General features: G+C 40.3%; 1 protein-coding gene across 2 annotated transcripts in view; it reads right to left on the minus strand.

Annotated features, from left to right (window-relative positions):
• The window catches only part of LOC139383749 (BRISC and BRCA1 A complex member 2), a 207,483-nt gene that overhangs the window by 168,957 nt on the left and 26,492 nt on the right, over positions 1–12,034 (minus strand). For both annotated transcript variants that reach the window (XR_011628781.1, XM_071128309.1), the window contains exon 4: positions 5,265–5,359. Coding sequence is in view for 1 of the 2 variants with exons in the window: in XM_071128309.1 (XP_070984410.1) it covers positions 5,265–5,359 (95 nt within the window). In the remaining variant the exon portion in view is untranslated. The remainder of the gene's footprint in view (positions 1–5,264; positions 5,360–12,034) is intronic.

Consider the following 12,034-nt stretch of genomic DNA (forward strand, 5'->3'; position numbering starts at 1 on the left):
ATCTTAGCTACTACTGCATCAGTATGTTTGACCATGACAGTTTACAATCTAGGGTTACTCCAAGCAGTTTAGTCATTTCAACTTGCTCAATATCCACATTAGTTATTACAAGATTTAGTTGAGGTTTAGGGTTTAGTGAGTTTTTGTTCCAAATACAATGCCTTTTGTTTTAGAAATATGTAGGGCTAACTTATTTCTTGCCACCCACTCTGCTCTTTGTTGAGTGATGCAGTCATTTCAGTCGCTGTAGTAGCTGATGTGTATAGTGTTGAGTCATCCGCATACATAGACACTCTGGCTTTACTCAAAGTCAGTGGCATGTCGTTAGTAAAAATTGAAAGAAACAAGGGGCCTAAACAGCTACCCTGGGGAATTCCTGATTCTAACTGGATTATAATATTTCAGAGGCTTCCATTATAGAACACCCTCTGTGTAACTCTTTATCCACATTATAGTAGGGGGTACAAAGCCATAACACATACGTTTTTTCCAGCAGCAGACTATGATCAATAATGTCAAAAGCTTCACTGAAGTCCCACAATCAAAGCCAGTTAATCTGGCATTGAATCTGCATCAGAACACGTCAACAAGTTAGTTCTGAATTGCTTTAATACAGCATTGCATTCTAACACAATGAATTGAAATGGATTTCACCTTGTTTATATAGTTGGCAGACATTTTAAGGAATTAAATATAGACCTCCACCAGCTGAAGGAGAAGAGGATCTGGTAAAATAAGGGCATGTTGCTAATATCCTCTAGGTAGGTAGCTAGCTAGCTAGCGTCTTTGCAAAAATTACTAGTATTCATGGTATATTGTAAATATCTGACTGCTACAAGGATAGTATTCTGTAAACACCAGATGCATAAATAAGCAAACAAATATCAGTTAAAATATGGAATAGATAAATTAAAATATTGAACATATCTTTCATTTTGGCTAGTAGCTGACAGCAAAGGTGTCAGCTAGAGATAACATGCCGTAGCTTGTATGGATATGTAGTCTTGCATGATGTCTACTTTGATGCTAATTGGTATTTTCGAATCTGAGAGTAAATATAACTGAATATATTGATAAAAGTCCCCTTGTCCCTGAGATGATTATCAAAACGTCAAGTCAGGGAAAGCCTACATGAAACACAGACCTTGTTTGAAGTGTAATTTTCCCTATGGGAAACATGAACGGTGAACAAACCATTGGAACCATTTCTGTGTTTGACCACTAGGTTTTAGGTGTATTTTGTGGCAAGGGCTTGGTGTCTGTGTTCGAGTGGGAAGGTGCACAGTGTACACAGCACAGAAGGAGCGAAGGAGACAAACGTATATAAAAACAAGAAAAAAAATGTGAACCTTGCGATACAGGCGTTTGGAACATCAAGTTAAAACATAAATTCAATATAATCTCCCAGCCCTACTTTAAGTACATGTTTTTATTGACGGTTTGCGGGCAAAAGGTATGCTACATGTTGGGATGTTGATTAAATGGAAAATCTCCGCGTCCTGTTGTAGACATGTTTGGTACATAAATAGGTTGTTTGGTCAAGAGAGTGAGGAGTGATTAATGGTTCAATTCAGTAGCAAGTGTTTGGGTGTGTACTTAGATGAACTGTGCAGCCTACACTTGCTGCACTCTCCTGTCTCTAAGCTTCCTGTCCTGAGCGCATGCACCAAGAAACCTGTTTGTCCAAAATCTCCATCTGAGATCTAAAGATGAATGCAACATTTGAACAGTGAGCCAAACCACACTATGTGTGTGTACACTCATCACTGTGAGGCTATATTCTTCCAAGTAACATGAACGGTGTGCACCACCTGAACTCATTAGGATCATCAACAAACTACGTTATAGCTTTGAACCAGACTAGAAGCCGTCAGGTGAAAATTAGTCTCTGAATATCCATGTTGCAACATGGATATCCACTCCCCTCCACTCTACAAATAGGATAATAGTGCAAAATGGCAAATTAGCTCCTTTTTCCAAGGGTTAGTCAAAATGTGGTTTATGCAGCTGCTGCAAGTTCTTCTTCCTATGAGGAAATAAGTTACTCAGTCACCTGGTTCAGTGGTTTACATTTGTCTCTTTCCAAACTCCCACCCTAAAGTTTCCAGTTCACAAACTGATTCATAACGATTACTGGCGAAGAGGTCTGCATACTAGTCAATGGTGGGAAATGGGAAATGAACTGAAGCATTGAGAAAACAGGGTTTTATGGAGTAAGAGAGCAGGAGGGCGAGACTTACTAAAGATGGAGAAAGAGGGGGAGCAAGTAGGAGGGGGAAAAAACATCCCGGGTAGAGAAAAAGTAAGGATTAAGAAAACATGGCAAGAAAGACAGAGAGAATAAAGACAGAGGGGCTGCCAAACACTGACGCGACAGAGGTGCTTCCCCTTATGTGTGCAGCTGTTTTACGAGACAGTGAGCAATACCCCCCTCCCCTTGTCTCCGAGACTCTGACAGGCTGGGGAATTTAACTTCTCTCTGTTAGGTGGCTTTAAAAATAGCCCTATGGACAACTTTAAGACCCTGTAGTAATAGCAACAATAACAACCGCCTCTTGCCAAGCCTCTCAGTGCTTCGTCTGGCATCCGTTTCCAGCAGGGAGTTTTCCACAGGGACAACATATTAGACCTATTAACAAGTGAGCGCCAAACCCCATGTATAATTCCTGGTTGCCATTCAACTCTTCCATTTACTATCTTCTTATTACTTTACCATAAATCAGTTGTGTGTGTGCTGGTGGATTCCGAGGTCATACGTTTGTTCCTAGACTGTGTTGGGGAGTTGACGCCCATGTGAAATGCCCTGTCTTCCAACTACCCTGAACTTAACTCACAGACACCTGCTAAGCCTGTTGGGGAGACAATATATGCAACAAAATGGCAGGTTGGCTTGCTGAGGTCATCCCTATGTTGGACACTGTTGTTTTGTTTGTTTAAAAAAAAATTCTGGTCCAGACTAGCAACCTGCAATAGAACGTTCCCAAAGATTGCTGCAGTGTTTCTGCTGCAGGCATTTAGCAGTGGTTGCTGTGCCACGGCAAAAATCATTGCTGCCACGCCCAAAAAATATATAACACGGAAAAAAATATATAACATTGAAAAAATATATAACATTTTTGCAATCGCGGGGAAAACTGCAGGTTGAAGAGTCTTTGTTAAAAAAAAGGAGATCCCAGCTTTCCATTCCTACTCTATTTAGTTCTCAACTCCTAAAAATGCACAAACTGCACCATTTAAAACACTGAGTTTTAAGCAGTGCATCGTTAAGCACCTTACCACTCTGTAATTTGCAGTGAGGGCATAGGGGAGAGTGGGGCTACATGTCAACTGTAAGTTAACTTGAGAAAAAACGTCACCCTACCTCAAAATCCTTTTTTGGAAGTGACTTAAATTGTGATGAGACAGATTACATTTTTAGTTGCGCAAGAGTAGTGGGAACCAGGGAAAGTGTTTGGGGAAACATTGTGACATGAAGTGGTTTCTGTGAAAATTACAGGCAGGGGTGTTTTACACCAGGTGGTGGTATACCCCAAGTCAAGCTAAGTTTTATGGGACATAAAATTAATCAATAGATTGCTAACTAGTTTTAAAATCACATTTTACAAATGTGTATGTAAATAAGGTATCTTTTTTTTTTAGAAGTATTCAGATATTTTTCTATGAGACTCGAAATTGAGCTCAGGTGCATCCCGTTTCCATTGATCATCCTTGAGATGTTTCTACAACTGTGGTAAATTCAAATGATTGGACACCTGTCTATATAAGCTCCCCCAGCTGACAATACACGTCAGAGCATTGAAGATCCCCCAAGAACACAGTGGCCTCCATCATTCTTAAATGGAAGAAGTTTGGAAACACCAAGACTCTTCCCAGAGCTGGCCGCCCAGCCAAACTGAGCAATCGGGGGAGAAGGGCCTTGGTCAGGGAATTGACCAAGCCGATGATCACTCTGACAGAGCTCTAGAGTTCCTCTGTAGAGATGGGAGAACCTTCCAGAAGGACAACCATCTCTGCAGCACTCCACGAATCAGGATGCTTTTCAGCGGCAGGGACTAGCAGACTAGTCAGGATCGAGCAAAGTACAGAGAGATCCTTGATGAAAACCTGCTCTAGAGCGCTCAAGACCTCAGACTGGGGCAAAGGTTCACATTCTAACAGGACAACGACCCTAAGCACACGGCCAAGACAACGCAGGAGTGGCTTCAGGACAAGTCTCTGAATGTCCTTGAGTGGCCCAGCCAGAGCCCGGACTTGAACCCGATCGAACATCTCTGGAGAGACCTGAAAAAAGCTGTGCAGCAACGCTCCCCATCCAACCTGACAGAGCTTGAGAGGATCTGCAGAGAAAAATGGGAGAAACTCCCCAAATACAAGTGTGCCAAGCTTGTAGCGTCATACCCAAAAAGACTCAATGCTGTAAAGGTGCTTCAACAAAGTACTGAGTAAAGGGTCTGAATACTTATGTTAATGTATATTTCAGTTTTTTATTTTTTACTAAATTAGCAAAAATTACAAAAAAAACTTCAGTTTTTGCTTTGTCATCATGGGGTATTGTGTGTAGACCGATGAGGGGGAAAAACAATTTAATCAATTTTAGAATAAGGCTGTAACGTAACACAATGTGGTCTGAATACTTACCGAAGGCAATGTACCTGGTCCAATATGTAAAAAATTAAATTTTAATTTTAATAATGTGTTACCGGGCTTATTTCTGTAGGTGGAAATTGTATTTTAGAAGGTGCCCCCCTTACACATTTTTCAAGAAGAAACACTTGATTGCTGTATGTCTTGAGTATTATAATAAGTACGTGTCTAAATATCTTAGTGTGCAATCTAAGCTAATTATTTAGCTAATGTATAAGGAAACTATTTTTAGGCAGTCTGAATCACACTTGTCGCAATCGACAGTTTTCTAAAGAAGGGAGGAGGCCATGCAGGCCAGCACATACAGAAGAAGTGATTACGCAACGCACCAACGCCTTTTCAACAGAACATTGGAGGTCGTGGGGCCAATATGGCTGCTTACTCATCCTCACATATCAATAACGGTACTTGAGTTCCAGATAAAAGTGCGTCAAAACAACAGAATGGTCCAAACATTTGGACCATAAACCAGAGCAGCAGAGTCATCTGCCTTCTATTGCTCACCACATTGAACCTGTCTGAGCAGCAACTTGGTGAGTCATTCACATTTGGCCAGGGTGTTGAATTGGCTCAGCTGTCGGGAATTGTGGGAAATGAATGAGGTGGGGAATTGTACTCACTGGGAGTTCGGAGGGTTCTGGCAGGAATTCTGCATCCTCTCCAAATATGAAATCTGGAGGTAGTTCTGGATCCCGTGCGTTGAAGATGATATCCCCTGAGAAAGACCAGAATGATCACACCTTTCACACAACACGTAAAGAAAGATTTCTAGAATTTAATTCAGCCCACCATAGCAATGTTTACTACTCAAGCAGCGAGCGCAAAGAAACATATTTTTCTGAAAAGAGGTAGATTCTACAGAGATGGGGAGAATGTGTTTACTACAATGGTTCAACTGAATTAAGACCTTAGATGAACAAAATGACTTTGATTCTAGCTGAAGAGATTAATGACCACTTGCATCAACATGAGCGCTTAGCTGTTTTACACTCAACTCTGTAATGTAACTTGAGATGAAATGGACCTGCACTGTTATCAAATAATGAGAACAGGTGAATACTGGTGGATACACTTTTCCAAAAACATGGTCATGAACAACAAAAACACATACCACTGACAGCCCAACCGCCTAGTTCCTATTTCCAGTAACACTCAAACAATTTACAAGGCCTGAAAAATGAAATCACGTTGTTCTGGTTAAATGCTTGGAATTTTACTATTTGCAATAACCCCTCACAGAATAGTCTACCAATTGTGATAGAGAAATGAACTGAGTAGGGGGATTGAAAAGGCTACTCTAGAACTCGGTCAATATAGGGTCTTTGATTTGATTTCAATAGCTTTTTGACTGCACCCTTTTTGATTGGAACAAAACGTTCTATACATATTTGCCAATGGTAGAAGTGGTCAAAAAGTAATTTTTTGGACCTGAATGCCAAAACATTTAGGAGAAAGGTGTGCTCAAGTTGACCCATTTTGAAAACCCCACCCTACCATGAGACATCACTGGAAAAGATAAATGGTTGAGTTTGATATAATTGAAAAGCTTAAAAACGGTGTTGTCAAAGTAAAATGTTTTCATAATACAAATGTCTTTTTTTTAATATATATATATTTTGTTTAACCTTTAACAGTAATTATTTTAAAAAAAATTTAAAAAGATTTTTTTCATTTTTGCATTTGTTGCAGTTTAGACCCTATTTTTCATAATCTGAGGTGTTTGTGTTATGCCCACAGCATGCCCTTGAATACAGGGTGGATGTCATGTTTTGGCTGATTTTAGTACATCTATTTTTTGTTTTAACTTTAAAATGGTAGCACAAAGATGGTTGGTCCACACACAAAGATGGTCCACACATCAGAGAATGATGACTTGAATTGGAATATCAATTGTTTTAAATGATACTGTGAATCTTCCATCTTCCATTATTGACAGCCTTGATAAAGATCAACAGAAATTACTGTATAAAACAATTAAAATACTGCGCTATATTATAGGCAAAAAAAAACATTTAAAAAAACAGGGAAATATTATTTTAAACTAATACAATTGCTCAGAAAGTTTTTTATACAGTGGGGCAAAAAAAGTATTTAGTCAGCCACCAATTGTGCAAGTTCTCCCACTTAAAAAGATGAGAGAGGCCTGTAATTTTCATCATAGGTACACTTCAACTATGACAGACAAAATGAGGAAAAAAAATCCAGAAAATCACATTGTAGGATTTTTAATTAATTTATTTGCAAATTATGGTGGAAAATAAGTATTTGGTCAATAACAAAAGTTTCTCAATACTTTGCTATATACCCTTTGTTGGCAATGACAGAGGTCAAACGTTTTCTGTCTTCACAAGAATTTCACACACTGTTGCTGGTATTTTGGCCCATTCCTCCATGCAGATCTCCTCTAGAGCAGTGATCTAGAGCAGATCTGGAGACTGGCTAGGCCACTCCAGGACCTTGAAATGCTTCTTACGAAGCCACTCCTTCGTTGCCCGGGCAGTGTGTTTGGGATCATTGTCATGCTGAAAGACCCAGCCACGTTTCACCTTCAATGCCCTTGCTGATGGAAGTAGGTTTTCACTCAAAATCTCACGATACATGGCCCCATTCATTCTTTCCTTTACACGGATCAGTCGTCCTTGTCCCTTTGCAGAAAAACAGCCCCAAAGCATGACGCTTCCACCCCCATGCTTCACAGTAGGTATGGCCTTCTTTGTCCTCCAAACACGACGAGTTGAGTTTTTACCAAAAGGTTCTATTTTGGTTTCATCTGACCATATGACATTCTCCCAATCTTCTTCTGGATCATCCAAATGCTCTCTAGCAAACTTCAGACGGGCCTGGACATGTACTGGCTTAAGCAGGGGGACACGTCTGGCACTGCAGAATTTGAGTCCCTGGCGGCGTAGTGTGTTACTGATGGTAGGCTTTGTTACTTTGGTCCCAGCTCTCTGCAGGTCATTCACTAGGTCCCCCCCGTGTGGTTTTTGCTCACCGTTCTTGTGAACATTTTGACCCCACGGGGTGAGATCTTGCGTGGAGCCCCAGATCAAGGGAGATTATCAGTAGTCTTGTATGTCTTCCATTTCCTAATAATTGCTCCCACAGTTGATTTCTTCAAACCAAGCTGCTTACCTATTGCAGATTCAGTCTTCCCAGCCTGGTGCAGGTCTACAATTTTGTTTCTGGTGTCCTTTGACAGCTCTTTGGTCTTGGCCATAGTGGAGTTTGGAGTGTGACTGTTTGAGGTTGTGGACAGGTGTCTTTTATACTGATAACAAGTTCAAACAGGTGCCATTAATACAGGTAACGAGTGGAGGACAGAGGAGCCTCTTAAAGAATAAGTTACGGGTCTGTGAGAGTCAGAAATCTTGCTTGTTTGTAGGTAACCAAATACTTATTTTCCACCACAATTTGCAAATAAATAAATTAAAATGTGATTTTCTGGATTTTTTTTCTCATTTTGTCTGTCATAGTTGAAGTGTACCTATGATGAAAATTGCAGGCCTCTCTCATCTTTTTAAGTGGGAGTACTTGCACAATTGGTGGCTGACTAAATACTTTTTTCCCCCACTGTATGTAATTTCTTTTTTCTCAAAAAAGGTAGGGGGCAAAATTAGACACCCCTGTTTTCAATACTTCACCTTGCGAGGATAACGGCACTGAGCCTACAATGTTTTATGAGCTGGAAAACACATTGGGAAGGATCTTAGACGATTCCCCAATAAAGAATCCTGACAGATGCTTGATATCTTTCATTTGTGTTTATGGACTATCCTCTTCAATTCAAACCACAGGTTTGTACGGAGACTGAGATGGCAATTGTAAAATGTTGGTTATGTTGCCAATGAACCATTTCTTTGTGGATTTTGATGTGTGCTTGGGGCTATTGTCTTTCTGGAAGATCTACATGCGGCCAAGTTCCGGCTCCTGGCAAAGGCAACCAGGTTTTTGCGCACATATCCTGGTACAGCGCATGATGCCGTTGAGCTTAACAAGGGTCCCAGGACCAGTGGAAGCAAAATAGCCCCATAACATCAAAGATCCACCACCATATTTTACAGTAGGTATGGGGTTCTTTTCTGTTCATGCATTCTCATTTTGATGCCAAACCCACCAATGGCGTACGAGACCATAGAGCTTTTTTTTCTCCATATCCTTTGACCAAAGCACCGGTTCCACTCCAAGTGCCAATGCTGTTTAGCAAACATCAGGCATTAACATTTGTTGGATGATGTGAAAATAGAGCTCTTGGTCATGCACCACCAGTGGTGGGTTTTGAGTAGAAATGAGAATGCATGAGCAGAAAAGAATCCCATACCTACTGTAAAATATGATGGAGGGTCTTTGATGTTACGGGGCTATTAAAATTTCAATTTACATTTCAATGATGTACCAACTAAATTGCAGGGGTCTGAATGGATATGTCATGTGGTTTGGTAAGAAAAATGCCCCTCTCCCCACAGGTGTAATTACCACTTCTGAGGGTTTACAGCTTGAGGTAGTCACCTTATACAAGTACTTGGGAGTATGGCTAGACGGTACACTGTCCTTCTCTCAGCACATATCAAAGCTGCAGCCTAAAGTTAAATCTAGACTTGGTTTCCTCTATCGTAATCGCTCCTCTTTCACCCCAGCTGCCAAACTAACCCTGATTCAGATGACCACCCTACCAATGCCAGATTAGGGCTGGGCGATACGGACAAAATATTATATCACAGTATATTTTTTTTCTTTTAAATTGACAGTATTTGACGGTATTTTATATATATTTTTTAGAATAAAAGTTCTAATTTTGCTTTATGAGTAGTGCATGACCTTTGGGTGGCAACACATACATTCTAAGTGATTTCAATGGGTCTTTCTCCATTCTGATTGTTTTATACTGTTCAATTCAACTTCAAACCACAAAAAGTCATAATTTTCATAAATGTCTGCATTTGAGATCATATCCACACTGCCACGTCGGGCTGCACAATATGGGCAAATAATCTGGGCCTTATTTTTAACCAAATTTTGCAATTTGACTTGCCATTTAGAGCAAAACACTTTGGTTAACTGTTGGAATCATGGGAATAGAATGTCTATTCTAATTATATAGAATATAATAGTGGGCACTTTTAAAACAGTGTTGTTTGACATGACGAATGAAAATGCCAGGGAGGAGTTATTGTGACAGGGTAAGAACTGATGTGTTGATAGGTGTTTCCTGTGTTTCCTAGGGGACCCTATAATCTTTGGCTACATTTAATGTTCTCTTAGCTACTTCATGTAGCTAACATATTCTTGCTTTGCGTTTACCTCTTTAATTTAGAAGACACTGTTGCACAAACAACATGCTGATTTAGGTCTACACAATCACTGGTATTAACAGGTTGTATAGCTCATTACGCTTGCTCTTACTCAGTACTGTAATGAAACAGGCAGGGAGCAGGTCTCGAACCCTCAACCTTCAAGCCTGAAGTCCAGCTCGCTATCGACTGTGCCGCAAAAGCATGCTGAAGCGGCAGAGTCGATATCCGCGTTTATAAACCCAGGGTCGCTACAGTACATTTATTAGCTAGCTAGCGCTTAGCGGCTAACAAGATTTAGGAACAACTTGCTAAGAACTAGCTGTTTGCAGATATGAGAAACACAAGCTAATAGTGTAATTATAGAATGCTAGTAGATTTATATTAAGAAGCAAAGTGACAACTGCTTCGTTATCATCATTGACCATGCAGACTGAACGCAGGAGTCTCGTGGTTGAGGAACATCAAATGCGCTCCTTGAGTGACAGGGGGCCTAGGTCTGTGTGGAAAACGGCATAGTGAGAGTGGAGAGAGATGACTCAAGTAGCGAAGTAAACCATAAAAATGGACGTTGCACACTGCATATCACATTTAACAAACCAAACATTCAAATACCGGTATAGAAGATAAAGTAAAAACTCAAACTGGTCTGTGCATCAATACCGGTATTTTGCTAAAAACGGTACACAGCCCAGCCCTATGCTAGATTACGGAGACATAATTTATAGATCAGCAGGTAAGGTTGCTCTCTCGAGCTGCTAGATGTTCTTTACCATTCGGCCATCAGATTTGCCACCAATGCTCTTTATAGGACACATCCCTGCACTCTATACTCCTTTGTAAACTGGTCATCTCTGTATACCCGTCGCAAGACCCACTGGTTGATGCTCATTTATAAAACCCTCTTAGGCCTCACTCCCCCCTATCTGAGATATCTATTGCAGCCCTCATCCTCCACATACAACACCCATTCTGCCAGTCATATTCTGTTAAAGGAACCCAAAGCACACACATCCCTGGGTCGCTCGTCTTTTCAGTTCGCTGCAGCTAGCAACTGGAACGAGCTGCAACAAATACTCAAACTTGACAGTTTTATCTCAATCTCTTCATTCAAAGACCAAAACATGATGTATTGTTGTCCCTACCTTCTTACCCTTTGTGCTGTTGCCTGTGCCCAATAATGTTTGTACTATGTTTTGTGCTGCTACCATGTTGTGTTGCTACCATGTTGTTGTCATGTTGCTACCATGCTGTGTTGTCATGTGTTGCTGCCTTGCTATGTTGTTGTCGTTTTAGGTCTCTCTGTATGTAGTGTTGTCTCATTGTGATGTGTGCTTTGTCCTAATATATATATATATTATCCCAGCAGGAGGCCTTTTGGTAGGCCGTCATTGTAAATAAGAATTTGTTCTTAACTGACTTGCCAAGTTAAATAAAGGTTAAATAAAAAATACAAAAAATATCCATTCTATGAATTCTATTTCTATGATTGAAATAACACCCACTCCACATTCTGTGTCTCAACCGATGGCAGGCACAACACAAACACCTCAGGGTCTACTAAGGGGGTCTAAGCTACAACATATGAGAAAATAAGAAAAAAAAGATTAATTAGCATTTTTAGATATTTGAATAAAACATGTTTTCAAGTAATTAGAAAATAGTTTGACAACCCTGTTGTAAGCTTTGTCACTCAACCGTTATTCGTTATTTTTTTGTTGGTATTTTACCCCCCTTTTTCTCTCCAATTTCGATCCTGTCTCATACTGGCAACTCCCCAACAGGCTCAGGAGAGGCTAAGATGGAGTTATGCATCCTTCAAAACATGACACGCCAAACTGTGCACTGAGATGCATTGCCTTAGACGGCTGCACCACTTGGGAGGCCCCCATGTATCTTTTCCAGTGAAGATGACAACTGTTTCATGTTAGGGTGGGGTATACAAAATGTGTCAACTTTGAGCACATCTATCTCCTAAATGTTTTGGCATTCAGGTCCAAAAAGTAACTTTCTGACCACTTCTACCATGCTCAAATAGGTATGGAAAGTTTTGTTCAAATCAAAAGGGATGCGGTCAAATTTTTTTATTGAAATCAAAT

The sequence above is a fragment of the Oncorhynchus clarkii genome, chromosome 25, assembly GCF_045791955.1.
Source record: "Oncorhynchus clarkii lewisi isolate Uvic-CL-2024 chromosome 25, UVic_Ocla_1.0, whole genome shotgun sequence".
NCBI classification, from domain to species: domain Eukaryota; kingdom Metazoa; phylum Chordata; class Actinopteri; order Salmoniformes; family Salmonidae; genus Oncorhynchus; species Oncorhynchus clarkii.